General features: G+C 39.7%; 1 protein-coding gene across 6 annotated transcripts in view; it reads left to right on the top strand.

The window, feature by feature from the left end:
* FAR2 (fatty acyl-CoA reductase 2) overlaps positions 1 to 17,136 on the top strand; it is a 167,595-nt gene that overhangs the window by 110,300 nt on the left and 40,159 nt on the right. For all 6 annotated transcript variants that reach the window (XM_082419804.1, XM_082419803.1, XM_082419805.1 and 3 more), the window contains one exon: positions 6,919 to 7,147. In XM_082419804.1, the coding sequence (XP_082275930.1) occupies positions 6,959 to 7,147 (189 nt within the window). In that variant the 5' untranslated portion in view covers positions 6,919 to 6,958. The remainder of the gene's footprint in view (positions 1 to 6,918; positions 7,148 to 17,136) is intronic.

Here is a 17,136-nt window from a genome sequence, read left to right as displayed (position 1 = left end):
CAGTGGTCTCGCCATGTTCTCCTCCGTCCTGAAGCACCTGTATTGATAGAATAGTAGAATATCCTTTTGAAGACTCATTTACAGTGCCAGCAAGGTGGAAAAACCTTACAGGGCTGGGGTAAGGTTTCCCAGAGGGATGTATATGCTCTGAATCAGCATCCAACATGTGGTGCTGTTTCTCCCATAGCCAGGATTCACAGGTCCAGGAATCAAGGGGTTGAAACCAGAGTGTCACCACTCACCATTACCCTTAGTGGCCCATAAGCAAAATTTTTACTTCCTGTCCTCATGACCTTTTGCTCTACTGGCTTAGAGATCTTCGTTCCAGAGGGAGGAGTGTTTCCACCAAGAGACACAACCATGATTCAATTGAACTGGGAGTTAAGACTGCTGCCCAGCCACTTTGGGCTCCTCATGCCTCTGAATCAACAGGCAATGATTCAGAGCTGACTGAGATGATTGATCCTGACCACCAAGGGGAAATTTGACTACTACTCCACAATGGAGGTAACAAAGTTTATGTCTGAAACACAGGAAATCCCTTAGGGCATCTCTTAGGATTATCATGCCCTGTGATTAAGGTCAATGGAACACTACAACAACTCAATTCAGGGAGGACTACTGATGGCCCAAACCCTTCTGGAATGAAGGTTTGGATCACCCCACCAGATAAACAATTACAGCAGCTAAAGTGCTTGCTGAGAGCAATGGGAATACAGAATCAGTCATGGAAGAAGGTAGTTATAAATACCAACTATGACCATGTGACCAGTTATCGAAATGAGAGCTGTAATTGTCATGAGTATTTTTCTTATTTTGTTATGAATACATTTGTGTGTGTGTGTATATGAAGCAGATATATTTGTTTTCTTGACTATCTAATCCCCTTACTATGTAACATAAGATGTGTTGATTTTTTTTTAAATTTTTATTTATTTATTTATTTATTTTTGGCTGTGTTGGGTCTTTGTTTCTGTGCAAGGGCTTTCTCTAGTTGCGGCAAGTGGGGGCCACTCTTCATCGTGGTGTGCGGGCCTCTCACTGTCACGGCCTCTCTTGTTGCGGAGCACAGGCTCCAGACGTGCAGGCTCAGTAGTTGTGACTCATGGGCCCAGTTGCTCTGCGGTATGTGGGATCTTCCCAGACCAGGGCTCGAACCCGTGTCCCCTGCATTGGCAGGCAGATTCTCAACCACTGTTCCACCAGGGAAGCCCCAGATGTGTTGATTTTATATCATAGAATTTAAGTATTGTTAACTTTACATCAGAGTATTTAAGTTATGAGATATCAAGGAGAAGAGTAAACATTACCCAAAGACTTTGCATCTTCTTCTGGAAAGGTTCAGTATGTTTTTGGTTGTATGAGGGACAGTTGTAACATGTTGGGCAGAAGTATGCTTATTATTGTCCTTATGTATACATTAAGTATGGTTTAAGGAGATGCATAAGGGTACCAACTGACAAGGGGTGAATTTATGATGGTCATTTTGTATATCAACTTGGCCGTGCCGCAGTGTCCAGATAGTTGGTCAAACATTATTCTGGATGTTTCTGTGAAGGTGTTAATTTGGATGAGATTAACATTTAAACCAGTGGACTTTGGGTAAAGCAGATTATCCTGCATAATGTGAGTAGGCCTCATCCAGTCAGTTGAAAGCCCTAATGGAAAAACCCTGACGTGCCCCAGGAAAGAATTCTGCCAGCAGACTGCCTTTGGATTTAAACTGCAACTCTTCGTTGAGTCTCCTGCCTACAGATTTTGCATTTACCAAGCCTCCACAATCTGTGAGCCACTTCCTTAAAGTGTGTGTGTGTGTGTGTGTGTGTGTGTGTGTGTGTGTGTGTGTATTGTGTGTATGTACATATTCATCCTTTTGGCTCTGTTTCTCTGGAGAACCGCACACTGATAAAATGATAATTTATGTCATATCATCTCCTAAAAGAAATAGTCTTTAATTCTAAGCAGAGCATGAAAAAGTGTGTTGGTTTCCTACTCATTCAGTTAGGTTACTTTTGTCATTGTGTTAATCGATCAACCATTCTTCTATTTATAACCTGACCCAATTTAAACTTCACTGAGAGGAAATAGGAAGCATTAAGATTTACATTTCATTCTGATTCTCTTGATATTATTTTGGAATTGTCACATGCTAACTGATGTTTGACTTACCTATAAACGATAATAACAGTATCATGCATTTTTATAATACTTTACCATTTAGCAAGGATGTTTGCATATTAATTATCCACACCTAACAGGGTGTAGCACACAGTAGGCAGTCAATACACCTATTTAATCAATTATGATGAAGTGATGGATTTAGGTCATATCTTTCTCCATTTTCATTTCTGTCAAATTTGGAGTTTTTTATGAAGACTTACTAAGGAGCTAAGCAGAAGCAAACTAGGAGGAATGTGACGAGGTGATTGCTAAATTTTGTTTTCTTAAGCCAGCCTGGACTATCCCTCCCCAGCTGGGATGATTTCCAAATTGGTTTCTCTTGACCCTGGAGCGTTGCTAATTCAATTAGTGAGGCCTATGCCTCAACATCCCTGGGGGTTATTATTCCTCCATCAAGAACTTAAAAGTTCTCCCAGAAAAACTTTATATAAAAAGCCCACAGTGAAAGGTATCTAAGTTCATTGCTGAACTGCATAATTTGGCATATACTCAGGAAACCAAAGTACAAAATAGAGCTCTCTGATGAAAACTTTTTTTTCACTAAGTACTTGACAAACAGATATGTGATTTATATATATGAAAGTTGGGATTCATAGTCTAATTTACAGCACAGAGACTAAAAGAAATTTGGTTAAATAAAAAGTGGGGAATCTTTATCTGGAGAAATCTTCCTGCATCTTCACCTTGAATTCTATCAAGATTCACCACATGTGTAATTTGCTTGGGTAAACGTAGTTAATTATGAATGATTCAATATGGGTAAAATAAGATATGACAGTGGATTATATTTCTACTTAGCCTCACAAACAGATATTTAAGCTTTGAATCTTGACTTTTTAATAGGATGGACAGAATAGTATAAACTGAGAATTTTAAAAAGTCCTAAACAGTGATTCTCTGAAAAGGGAGGCAAGTTTTCCCCAAAAGCACATTGAGCGAAGTCTAGAAGCATTTGGGTTGTCACACCCTGCTGGGGAAAGAAGGATGTCATCACCATCGAGTGAATAGAGGCCAGAGTGCTGGTAAACACTGACGTACACTGCCCTGGACAGCCCCTGCTACAAAGCTTTACCCATCCCAAAATGTTAATAGTGCCAAGACCAAGAAACCTTGACAAAGTACGATTCCTGAGAGTCAAAGCACCTTTTTTCTTTTCTAAAAATGTTTTTCTCTCAAGGGCTACCAAGAAGTATGGCTTGTCTACTTAAATGCTTGAATCTTAATTTTTTATTTTCCAGAGGAGCCACCCAAAGAAGAATTAAAGTTCCCACATGCTTTACACCTGCAAGAAATGTATGACTTGGCACAACTGTTGTGATTAAATATTTTAAAACACCTGTTCTCTAGAAATTAGAACGGCCTCATTTCTAGAGAACAACAGGAGAGTGAACACTATCGAATTCCACTCATGACCATGGAAAACTGGCAGTCTTAAGGAGAAAAGATGCTCCAGAGTAGAAAGGAAGAATCTAAGCTGCATAAGGCCCGTTCACTACTAGTGCCAGTGTCTGGGCAGTGCCCGGCACACATAGACATTCATTACAAATACATTGGCTGACTCTCACGGGTCCCATCATTTTTCCTTCAAGCCTCAGAGACCCTGCATTATACAGGATGGTTCAGAGATTGTCAAAGTAGTTTAGGCTTCTCACAAACCATATTATGAGCGTGAGGAATAGGAAACTGGACTTTGCTCTCTGCATGAGTAATCTGAGACTGTATGAAAGGTAAGCCGTGATCCAGCCAGCTGTTCTAAACCTATTCTTCCTTCTAGAGTTGTATATCCTCCATTACTGAGTGTAAAATTATTTTAATTTTTGAAACAATTTAATTGTTTTAATGAATTATATTAAGGGTTAACCATTCCTGGACCTTGCAAATCTATAACGTATGAAATGGGTTTTCCGGGGCCAAATTTCGTGTGGGATCTTCTGGGTCCAGGAACCAAGCCGTGTCTTGAGAGTAGAAGCAAGAGTCTGAAGAAGCATCTCTGATGATGTTTTGATCTGAGGATGAGGGCTTCTCTTTGACATTTTTCAGAGTCACTTGCCTTAATTAGAGTCCTGGCCACAACTCCCCTGCCACCTGCTCTTGACAATGGGTAGTGAATGCCAGGAGATACTGGCGTATGTTTTGCTTTCCTCTCAGAGCACTCATTGTACTGTGCTCATTTCTGTTGTGTTTGAGAAATACTTGGACTCCGGACAGAGCAGGCACATTCCATTCTTTGGGGACACGTTAAGCCTTCCTTTGTCCCACAAGAAATTGGCTCATTAGAGATATGTAACCTGCTCTCTCTAAAATTTTTCATCACACATTGCAAAATTGTCTGGGACCAAAAAATCTGAAGAGTATCTTTGCAGTTCTAGAAAATATAACTCCAGGAAAGCATATGTTATTCCAAAACAAGCATCTGACATCTTCAGAACCAATGAGGTTGGGAAGTCACCCTATCCAAACTCAGTTTCCCATCTGTATTTTCCTGCTAACCATGCTCATTTATGCCTAATATTCTATTAAAGGAGTATGGGGCGTAAACATTTTTATATATAAAGACGTTGGAAAGATTTATCATCGAGTAGAGTTGCATTTGGGGAAAACATTTTATTTGACTTGATGACAGTTATAAATCATCTCCTCATATTTCCAAAAGAGGATATATAAAATGCATAAGACAGGACATTTAAAATAAAGCCCGCGTGCAGCAACAGAGACCCAACACAGCCAAAAATAAATAAATAAATAAACAAATTTATTAAAAAAAAAAATAACTGTCAAAAGAGAAAGCCAGAAACCATTAAGATGAAAAATGTGGAACCAGTGACCATATGAATAGCCAATACTATAGGTAAGTTATATTTTTAAGGGTTTTGCATGTATTCACTCACATAATCCTTACCACAACACTATTAAGTGGATACTTTAGTTATCCCCATTTTACTGATGAACAAACTGCAGCATTGAAAGATTAATAATTTGCCTGAGATTACAGACCTAGTAAGTGGTAGAACTGGTATTTGATTTCAGTCTTGCTTAGAATCTGAGTGCTAAACTAGGATACTGTACTGCCTTCCAAACTTGGTGACACCACTTTTCTGAGCTTTAAGGCAGGCAAAGCAAAAATAATCAATACTTTTCCCAAGTGCTAAATTCTTGAGAAAATCATTAGATAGATTGTAATGTCAGTAACATTATGTAACATGACAAAAAATATCTTTCATTGCTCCTTTGCACAAGATCCAAATGTGTTCTTCAAACTAATATTTCTCACATCAACCTTTGATAAAAGGGATTTAAACAACCAATGAATATAGCAAACATTTGAAACCCATAGTACTTCCTAGTGTATAGCACTGATAATTGTGATTTGTGTCGTTGATCCCTGTTTTATTTACATTTGTAACAGTTGTAATTAACTTGTTTATGTATTTACTTATGTGTGTATCACTGGCCTCCTCTGCTAGAGTGACAGCAAGGATCTGTTTGCCTTATTCAACCGTTTACCTTCAGAACTTAGCATAGAGTCTGGCATGGCAAGTGCACAGAATTATTTGTTGAGTAAATCCATGAATGAATGAATCCTCCAAAGGCAAAGAGTTCTGCCCAAGAATGTAGCCTCAAGATACTCAAAGTATAAATTATGAGTATAATTTTAAACTATAAATTATAATTAATTTATACATCAGGACTTTGAAAAATCATTTTTCATTAAGGAGTCACTGGAGTTGACTTGACTGGAGTGAAAAAGGCAGGGTGTTGGCTTTTTCACTTGTTTTTTTTTTTTTTTTTGTTCTTCTTTCAAGCTCTGATGTCAGGGCCGGTCCCTGGAGCTGTGTTCTGCAAGATCCACCCAAATCCCATCCACACATACAGCTGAAGACTTGCTGCAGGCAGCAAAGTCAGTGACAGAAAGGAAAGTCTGCTCCCACACTATGGCCTTGCATCCTTCAAAGCTCCGCGGCTTCCAATCAACAATCTTGAGGCCAGGCTTAAAGACAAAACACTTCAGTTTGCATGGGGTGTTTTTTCTTGGAAGGCACAGCATCCAAGCGCTGCATCTGGCTTCCCACTACCAGATTTGCTCTTGGAAATGATTTTCTCTGAATAAAACTGCAACTGAAATACTAATTACATCATAATTTTTAAAATTTGATCCTGTTCTAATCTTTGGTTTCACAGGTTTGGGGCTATTCCTAACCTTATCATTTACATTCTCATAACACTGAATTCTTTGTATTATTCCCCCATACAGCATCCCACACCACACGTTGGACCTTTGCTTTTGATCTTTCTTTGGCCCGGAATGCCCTTACCCCAGCCCTTATCTCTTTTCAAGTTTGACCGCAGGTGTCACCACCTATAGGGGCCTTCCTGAAATTTCCAGATCCTGCTATGCCCCCTTCCTCTCTGCTTTCTTTGGTTTTAGCATTACCATATTATATTTCATGGTCTCTAGGTATCTATCTCCTCCATCAGACTACAAGCAATTCCTTGAGAGCAGGAACCATGTCTTACTCATTTCTTGTCCACAGTTCCTGGCATAACGTCTTGGAGCTTGGAGAATAATCTCAGTAAATATTGATTGAAATGAATTGTGTTGCCAATAAACCATGATGCTATCACTCTGTCTGACCTTTTCCTGCATTCAAAGCTCCTGGAAATACCAGCAACATTTTAAATGACTGCATTTTAGCACTTCTGAGAATGTAATCTTTTGTTATTTCTCTTTCTTTTCAGGAACCTCTTTCCGAAGCTATAAAAGACAAAGGGAAGAGCCATGTCCATGATTGCAGATTTCTATGGTGGCAAGTCCATTCTCATTACTGGGGCCACAGGCTTCTTGGGCAAAGTGTTGATGGAGAAGCTATTTCGCACCAGCCCAGATCTGAGAGTCATTTACATCCTTGTGAGGCCCAAGGCTGGCCAGACCCTGCAGCAGAGGGTTTTCCAGATCCTAAATAGTAAGGTATGCCTTATGGGAAGAGCCTTAGGGCATGGTGACTCACTGCAATGTTCCCTTATAGCCCCAAACTGCAGGTGGGGGCCAGGATATCTGGGCAGGTAGAGGAAAGGAGACAAAACAAGATAGCAAGCAACAGCTCATGGAAATCTGTGGTGTTTTCCCATAGGAAGGGAAAGAGTGCTTAGACCCTGTCCAGAACAGGTGAACGGATAATCTATATTCTGCAAATTGCCGAGTAAGAATCAAAATGCTAAAGCTCGCAGAGTGGACTCGCCAGGCTTGAAATCCATCACAAGGTCATCCAAACTCTTCCCTAATTTTCATTTAAATTTAAGGTAGCTTTCCTCCAAATTTTTGGATAGTCTATTACATATTACATCATATCATATTATAAACAGATATGATTACTAAGTAGCCATGCAGTAATACTTTCAGTTGTCTAAAAGCCACAAGTTGTATACTTTATCTATGATAACTTGATATTTCTATTATCCCATTATATTTCTATTATCCTGTAAGTTCTTCTAAGGGAAAATGAAACATATGTGTGAATGAGCATTTGGGTATCAAACTCTCTCACTCCCCTCCCTCCAAAATATGAATGTCATCTCATGTCTTAATTTATAAATTTGAAGGCTTTCATCTCAAACATATTATCAATTTTTTGTCACTTTATACCTCTTACCCTCCAGCTTGCATTGTTTAGAATAATAACAACAATGACCTCCTAGGATAGCCATGGGAATTAATTTAAATGTACGTGTCTGGTTCGTAGACCCCTTTGGAAAGTACAAGGTCACTTAGGGTTGGCAAAAGGAAGATTTAAATAAGAAATTTTTTTTACAAAGTCTTCTTTCCAGTGTTTAGGCATGCTAACATCTATTGGAGCTGTGTATCTGATAGCACAGCACATTATAGACACTCCGTAAGCTTGATGATTACATTTTATCTTCTGGCACCAGCATGAGATTTTAGTATAAACCATCATCAGGAGAATCACAAAAGCCTCTCCTGTATCTCATAGCTTAACTCAGCAGTGGGACAAATAATAATAGCTGGCACTTACTGGGTACTTAGTACATGGCAGACACTATTCAAATGAGCCTTGCCTCATTGATTTTTCAACAACCCTGTGAAGTAAGAATTAATATCCAAATTTTACAGATGGATAAATGAGACCAGAAGTATTAACTTTCCAAAGGTCACCCAGTTAGTAAATGAGAGAGTCAGACTTCAGAAACCCACCCCCCAGTCTGGCTCTAAGGCAAGCACACTTGCCTATACCCTACACTGCCTGCATTGTAACTAATGGTTCTTAAGAATAAGAAAAAAAGGCTGATGTGGCATAAAACCAAAACTGAGAAGAAACTCTCAGATCCTTCTTCATACAGCTTGCTCAGTTGTACATCCCTAATGGACTGTTTTCATCATGTAGGAGACATGCCTCTTTAGCTTTGTAACCAGCTTATGAATTTCTAGATAAATATTTTGGCAGAGTATCTTGTGGTCAGCATAATTTTCGCCTATAGTTATATTCAATGCATTGTATTTGATAACACAGCAACAATTCTTTGGGTATGGAAATCTTGATTATACTATAAATAAGTTATTTGTGAAACCGGCTTGCAAATCTCTACCTGTTTCCACTATTGGGCTATTTACAACTGTCAGCTGTTGACTTTTATAAACAGTGGTCCTTAAACTGTGGTCTCCCAACCAGCAGCATCAATATCACCTGGGAACTATCGGTTGCTATCAGATGGTGCTTAAGAGCATGGGCTTCAGAGGCAGACTGACCTGGGTTTGAATCTCAGCACTGCTAATTATTAGCCGTGGGACAGTGGGCAAGATACATACTCTACTGAGCCTCAGTTTCCTTATCTGTAAAATGGGATAATAATATCTTGCTCACATACATTTATGGCAATCTTCGGATGAGGAGAGCTGGCTCTCCCTGAAGCTCTCTTCCAAGATCGATGAAACTTCTTTTTTGGAAACCCTCAGCAAAATTTTCCTTACATCTCATCAGCCTGGGTTAAGTTATATATCAACGTCCGAATCAACCTCTGTGGCCTGAGGTATGCCATGTACTGATTTGTTCAGAAACTTCAGATCTAAGCCAATCATTGGCCACCTGGAAATTCTCAATAATCTTACCCAGAATCTTAAATTAGGGATATAATCAATCATAATTTAATTAAGTTTATAGGGACACCCAAGCTGACATAGGGGTTAAAAAGGCAAAATAAAATTTCTCTGAGTTTTGTTAATGTAAAATATAAAATAATCAGCTTTGTATTTTAACTAATCCAAAACATACCCATAAATTTGTCATCTCCAATGCAGAGATAACTAAACTGGAGCTTGGTGGTATCTTAAAACCAAGAAAACTGCAGTCAGCAGCCATTTGCTAAATTCCTGGATGCTCAGGACTTTTCATTTCTAGTCATCAGCTGTCCTCCAGTTGTAGTTTTTAAAATTCTTCTCCTGCTGGGAAAACTGGACAGCTACATGTAAAAGAATGAAATTAGAACACTCCCTAACATCATACACAAAAATAAACTCAAAATGGATTAAAGACCTAAATGTAAGGCCAGACACTATAAAACTCTTAGAGGAAAACATAGGCAGAACACTCTATGACATAAACCACAGCAAGATCCTTTTTGACCCACCTCCTAGGAAAATGGAAATAAAAATAAAAATAAACAAATGGGACCTAATGAAACTTAAAAGCTTTTGCACAGCAAAGGAAACCATAAACAAGACGAAACAACAACACTCAGAATGGGAGAAAATATTTGCAAATAAAGCAACTGACAAAGGATTAATCTCCAAAATTTACCAGCAGCTCATGCAGCTCAATATCAAAAAAGCAAACAACTCAATCCAAAAATGGGCAGAAGACCTAAATAGACATTTATCCAGAGAAGATATACAGATTGCCAACAAACACATGAAAGGATGCTCAACATCAATAATCATTAGAGAAATGCAAATCAAAACTACAATGAGGTATCACCTCACACCAGTCAGAATGGCCATCATCAAAAAATCTACAAACAATAAATGCTGGAGAGGGTGTAGAGGAAAGGGAACCCTGTTGCACTGTTGGTGGGAATGTAAATTGATACAGCCACTATGGAGAACAGTATGGAGGTTCCTTTAAAAACTAAAAATAGAACTACCATGTGACCCAGCAATCCCACTACTGGGCATATACCCTGAGAAAACCATAATTCAAAAGGAGTCATGTACCACAATGTTCATTGCAGCACTATTTACAATAGCCAGGACATGGAAGCAACCTAAGTGTCCATCGAGAGATGAATGGATAAAGAAGATGTGGCACATATATATAATGGAATATTACTCAGCCATAAAAGAAACAAAATTGAGTTATTTGTAGTGAGGTGGATGGACCTAGAGTCTGTCATACAGAATGAAGTAAGTCAGAAAGAGAAAAACAAATACCGTATGCTAACACATATATATGGAATCTAAAAATAAATAAATAAAAATGGTTCTGAAGAACCTAGGGGCAGGACAGGAATAAAGACGTGAACCTAGAGAATGGACTTGAGGACCCAGGGAGGGGGAAGGGTAAGCTGGGACAAAGTGAGAGAGTGGCATGGACATATATACACTACCAAATGTAAAATAGATACCTAGTGGGAAGCAGCTGCATAGCACAGGGAGATCAACTCGGTGATTTGTGACCACCTAGACTGGTGGGATAGGGAGGGTGGGAAGGAGACACAAGAGGGAGGGGATATGGGGATATATGTATATGTATAGCTGATTCACTTTGTTATAAAGCAGAAACTAACACACCATTGTAAAGCAATTATACGCCAATAAAGATGTTTCAAAAAAAAAAAAAAAGATAGTCCTAATAGAATCAAATCCAGCATACAAAGTTAGCTTCCTGTGAGCATTCAGTCTCACCTACCTACCCCTTTGCTAAGCCTTCCTTCACATGGGCTCCGAAATTCAACCTCAGAGTAAACAGTATTTTTCTTTTGTCATTAAAAATCTTTCCTTTGCCTCAAAGAGACTTTGCTGTTACAGTAACACTATTGAAGATATGTCTAAATGAGCATTTTAAAAGGGAACAATTACTATAGCACCAAAATGCTCAAGACATTGAAATATGGACATTTCTTCTTAAGTCTCTATTTCTGGTTTTTGCAGCAAAGGCAATAATTATACTTCCATAAATTTTGACTTATGTGGTCAGATAGAAAGACAGTGCCTGGGCTTCTTCATAAAAATAGAATGATATAGTTTAATATTTTTGCAACGTTTCCTTTAAAAAGTGAAACTATTCCATATGAAATCTAGTTTTCCTCGATTTGGTTAGAATTTGGAGGGAAACGGTGCAAGTCGGTTATCCAAACATGTGGGTCCCCAAAACCAACTTTCCGACACAGGGTTATACTTAAAGGAATATACCCAGACAGCTTTGGTTTCCTAGTAATTCTGTCTGCTTTTATGCTTTCCTAATTTCAGATTCAGTGAGAAGAGTCTCAGGTTTGTCAAATAATACACCATTTGCTCAAAAGTATTTGATTTGCCGAAACCAATAACACATTTATTATCCCAATTTTTTCCCATTAATTTTTTAAACTAAGGCCTTTTCGTTATTTCTCTCATGTGTTCCCACTGTGTCTTCCACATCTGACACAGTGCTTGACACTCTGTAGGTAATCAACCAAATTTGTTTAATGAACAAGTTTAATGTACTCCAGTTCTTTAAGCCAGTCTTTACTTCTGTTGTATGACCACTCTCACTCTAGGTTCTTACTCAGAAGAGCTTTCCTGTCTGGGTAAGAGTTTCTTCTGGAAGGCCTCTGATTCTACAAATATTTATTAAATATCTTGTATGAATCAAGATCCAGTCTAGATTCTGCCATTGAACTTTATTTTGACATGATAGAGTGATTTAAATGCCTCCATGCCTTATTCCTAAGAAGGGCCTGATATTACTTTTACTCAGTACTTGCCTCCTGTCACACAAAACAATGCATGAATTCTAATCCACCTTAAGTAATACAGTGTGCTTGAAGGTAGATTAATGGTATCAGGTATGCGAGGCTTGGAAACTTTCTTTAAAACATAATGAATAAAAATGTTACCAGTTTGCCTTTGATTCCCACTGTGTCCCCAGGAAATATGGTCAAGAGAACATCTGTTCTATTGATATCTAGCTATCAAAATTCGTTCATCAGCTTCATTCCTTTCCTTTCACGGTATGGACAGCAACTACCTCTCACTTCCTGTTTCCATGCCTTCGGGGAGAGAGACAATTAAGTAGGAAATGCTTTGGAAAGAAAGTTATTTTTAATCCTTTGGCCACATAGAATTAAGAATCAGAACAGAGGATCAGTTTCCTCACATATGGCTAAGATCCTTAAGTATTTTCAGACCACTTAAAGGAACATATCAATTGAGGGAAAGGTATCTGAATTAATGGCCGATCCTTGAGGACTTTCTCACAAAGATAATTAAGGTGGCACTCTAAGAAAACAACCAGAGACACACATAAATAATGTGCAAATATATTTATTGAGCATGTTTACTTTTATCATGAGAAAAAAAACCCACTGTCTTTTGTAGTGAAAAACCAGAACAATAATCTTTTTCCAAAAGAATTTTCTAAATGCAATTACAATGAAGATGTTTTATTTTTATAGTGGGAGAAAAAACCCACTTTTTAAGATAGTAAATAAATAAGGCAGCAAAGCAATCACAAATTTCCAAAATTATGTCATCAGATATAAGTTCAGTTTACTTTTAGTTTTGAAACTTTATCAGAATTAAATAGTTTGACCAAAGTGAGAGAGTAGCATTGACATATATACACTACTAAATGTAAAACAGATAACTAGTGGGAAGCAAATTCATCACACGGGGAGATCAGCTCAGTGCTTTGTGACCACCTAGAGGGGTGGGATAGGGAGGGTGGGAGGGAGACGCAAGAGGGAGGAGATATGGGGATATATGTATACATATAGCTGATTCACTGTGTTATACAGCAGAAACTAATGCAACATTGTAAAGCAATTATACTCCAATAAAGATGTTAAAAAAATAAAATAAAAAATAAAAGTAAGACTCAAAAAAAAAAAGAAAGAAAGAAATACGATTCTAAGTCTATAAAATCGTTTTTAAGAAAACTCTCCTAATTTCTTTCACAAAATCTGAGAAGTTTCTACGGAGAATAAGCCAAATTTCCCATGTTGACGTGAACATGCTAACCGCAGACCCACTTGTGGGTCCCCAGGAATCCCAAGCTGACTGCTTGGTCTCTTATTATGAAAAATGTGCTCATTTAAGTATGAACCAACTAGCTTTCCAGGTAGCAGAAACAATTTTCAGTGGCGAAATTGATATTTATTTTGCTATCTAGAATGCGGCTTTGCTTAAAGACATGATTCTTCCCCACGACAAGAGATAATTAGTTGCAAATAAATCATTCAGTTATGAAGCTCAAAGTGTTGACAGCATTTTGAGGTTCTTCAGTGCCTTAAAGATGTGTTCCTTTTTACAACAGTCATGTCCCATTTATATCCATTTAGGTTCTTAAGTTGGTCATAATCTACTCTGAATAACTCTTTAAGAAAACATCAAGAAGACAATATCCATACTGAAAAATAAAATCACAAGTAGTTGAATTTATATTAAGAGTGAGGTTGTTAATTAAGAGTGAGGTCAGAATCTAAAACAAAAAAAATTTTCGTTGAGAGAATACCGGAAATGGTTGGGCATTTCCTCTTAAGCTAGAGTAATCAGGTAAGGAAAGGGTTACAATGAGATTGTGCTGGGTTTAGAATGCAGCATCTGAGAAGACCAGCAAAATTCAAGGCTTCCAGGGAGGGACCATCCTGTATGATGTCACCAGGAAGCAGATTTATAAACAAAAGCAGAGCTTGGCAGGTTGCACTGGATATTTTAAGTCAACTTCTCTGGAAAAATGTGAATTACTCAATAAGCTCTCAGCTGCTCCTGAGATAAATCAACTTTAAAATACCCTGGAGAGTTTTGGGTAATGAATCATGCAGGGTCACACACGGGGCCCTCAGTTCACAGAACTGATTAGATTTAAGACAATGGAAGATAGCAACATTTTATGAAATAGTTTATTGAATCATTTTGCAAGACCATCACTGTCGGGTAGTTTTTAGAAGACATTAGATCCCTAAGAGGAAAAATAATGCGTTTAAACAAATTAACTTCCAACCAAATAACACCTGCAAAGAAAAGGCCAACACTCTGACATCACTGGAGTATTAAGAAGCACCCAGCAGAAAAGTTACTTTCATTTTATGTAAAAGTTCGTTGTTAATTTTCATAGACTCTTCTATAAGGAAGAAGAGCATTTTCATGTTTGGTTCAGGCTACCCTGTGTAAAAGCTGCTTGTCCACAACTTCCAAAAAAAGATGAATTTCTGATTGATATTAATGATTCTGTTAAATCTCCATATAAGGCAAAGGCAATTAGAACCAGAAGTTTGTATTTTAAATTCCCAAAGTCAGTTTTGTTCCATTACTACTTTTTTTTTTTAATTATTGTTATTATTATTATTTGGCTGTGTTGGGTCTTCGTTTCTGTGCGAGGGCTTTCTCTAGTTGTGGCAAGCGGGAGCCACTCGTCATCGCGGTGTGCGGGCCTCTCACTATCGCGGCCTCTCCCGTTGCAGAGCACAGGCTCCAGACACGCAGGCTCAGTAGTTGTGGCTCACGGGCCCAGTTGCTCCGCGGCATGTGGGATCCTCCCAGACCAGGGCTCAAACCCATGTCCCCTGCCTTGGCAGGCAGATTCTCAACAACTGCGCCCCCAGGGAAGCCCACTACTTTTTATTTTTCCTAAGAAACTAATGATCCCACAAAAAGCAAGAGGCTTTTATAAACTTGAGACAACTTGAGGGAATATTGCCAGGAATTAAAATTTCCCATGATTAACAAACACACACTTTTGAAAGAGTATAACTGATTCTCAGTTTGACAGATACTCAACTCAGATTAGTTGAAGCATGTTAAGCCTCTCCCCTGTGGGCCATTTCCTTCCTTTTAAGAAAAAAAAAAAAAAAAACACTTTTTAAATTGATTTTGTCCTGGGGATATTCTTTAAAGTCCCAGAAACAGAAATAATTTATTTCTCAATCTCTTGTTTTCTTTTACAATACCATTCACTAGTTAATTCAATCACTGACATGATTTCACATGTCCAACTTCTTTCCTTCTTTTTAAATTTCTTCCAATCACATCAAGTCTTTTTCTTAAAAGCTTCACATTGCCTGTACTGATTTCACTCAAAAAAGTCACCAAACCACAGGATTCAACATGACTCTTGTCAACTAATTGCCACTCGCCACTGGCACTTGCCAGCTACCTCTACAAGGATTAAATCATGTGCTGCTGCAGCTGCTGACTTTCAGCACATCCCTGAAAGGTGTTCAGGGTGGAGAGCTGAAATGAGGTACTCTGTGCTCTGGGAAAAACTGGCAGAACAGGTCTTCAGACAGTTAGATATTTTCAGGAGTCGATTTTATGAGCCCAATTCTTGTATCTCCTCATATCTAGAAAAACACTAAAATCCTTCATGGTGACATCTGTTCCTCATGACCAGCAGTAACCTTCACGAGACCAGCAGAAACCTTCTACAAAAAATATGTGCTTGAAGGGGAGCTTCAAGATGGCGGAAGAGTAAGACGTGGAGATCACTTTCCTCCCCACAAATACATCAGAAACACATCTACATGTGAAACAACTCTTACAGAACACCTACTGAACGCTGGCAAAAGACATCAGACCTCCAAAAAGGCAAGAAACTCCCCACGTACCTGGGTAGGGCAAAAGAAAAAAGAAAAAACAGAGACAAAAGAATAAGGACGGGACCTGTGCCAGTGGGAGGGAGCTGTGAAGGAGGAAAGGTTTCCGCACACTAGGAAGCCCCGTCGTGGGCAGAGACTGCAGGTGGCGGAGGGGGGAAGCTTCAGAGCCACGGAGGAGAGCGCAGCCACAGGGGTGCAGAGGGCAAAGCAGAGAGATTCCTGCACAGAGGATCGGTGCCAACCAGCACTCACCAGCCCGGGAGGCTTGTCTGCTCACCCGCCGGGGCGGGCGGGGGCTCAGAGCTGAGGCTTGGGCTTCGGTCGGATCGCAGGGAGAGGAGTGGGGTTGGCAGCGTGAACACAGCCTGAAGGGGTTAGTGCGCCACAGCCAGCCAGGAGGGAGTCCGGGAAAAGCTCTGGAACTGCCAAAGAGGCAAGAGACTTTTTCTTGCCTCTTTGTTTCCTGGTGCGCGAGGAGAGGGGATTCAGAGCGTCGCCTAAATGAGCTCCAGAGATGGGCACGAGCCGCGGCTATCAGCGCGGACCCCAGAGACGGATATGAGACGCTAAGGCTGCTGCTGCAGCCACCAAGAAGCCTGTGTGCGAGCACAGGTCACTATCCACACCGCCCCTCCTGGGAGCCTGTGCAGCCCGCCACTGCCAGGGTCCCGCGATCCAGGGACAACTTCCCTGGGAGAACGCATGGCGTGCCTCAGGCTGGTGCAACGTCACGCCAGCCTCTGCTGCCACAGGCTCGCCCCGCATCCGTACCCCTCCCTTCCCCTGACCTGAGTGAGCCAGATCCCCTGAATCAGCTGCTCTTTAACCCCGTCCTGTCTGAGTGAAGAACAGACGCCCTCAGGTGACCTACACACAGAGGCGGGTCCAAATCTAAAGCTGAACCCTGGGAGCTGTGCTAACAAAGAAGAGAAAGGGAAATCTCTCCCAGCAGCCTCAGAAGCAGCGGATTAAAGCTCCACAAACAACTTGATGTACCTGCATCTGTGGAATACCTGAACAGACAACGAATCATCCCAAATTGAGGAGGTGGACTTTGGGAGCAAGATATATTATTTTTTCCCCTTTTCCTCTTTTTGTGAGTGTGTATGTGTATGCTTCTGTGTGTGATTTTGTCTGTATAGCTTTGCTTTTACC

This window comes from Balaenoptera physalus (assembly GCF_965194825.1).
Source record: "Balaenoptera physalus genome assembly, chromosome: 13".
Classification (NCBI taxonomy): Eukaryota; Metazoa; Chordata; class Mammalia; order Artiodactyla; family Balaenopteridae; genus Balaenoptera; species Balaenoptera physalus.
This window is presented reverse-complemented; position numbering and strand designations above follow the sequence as displayed.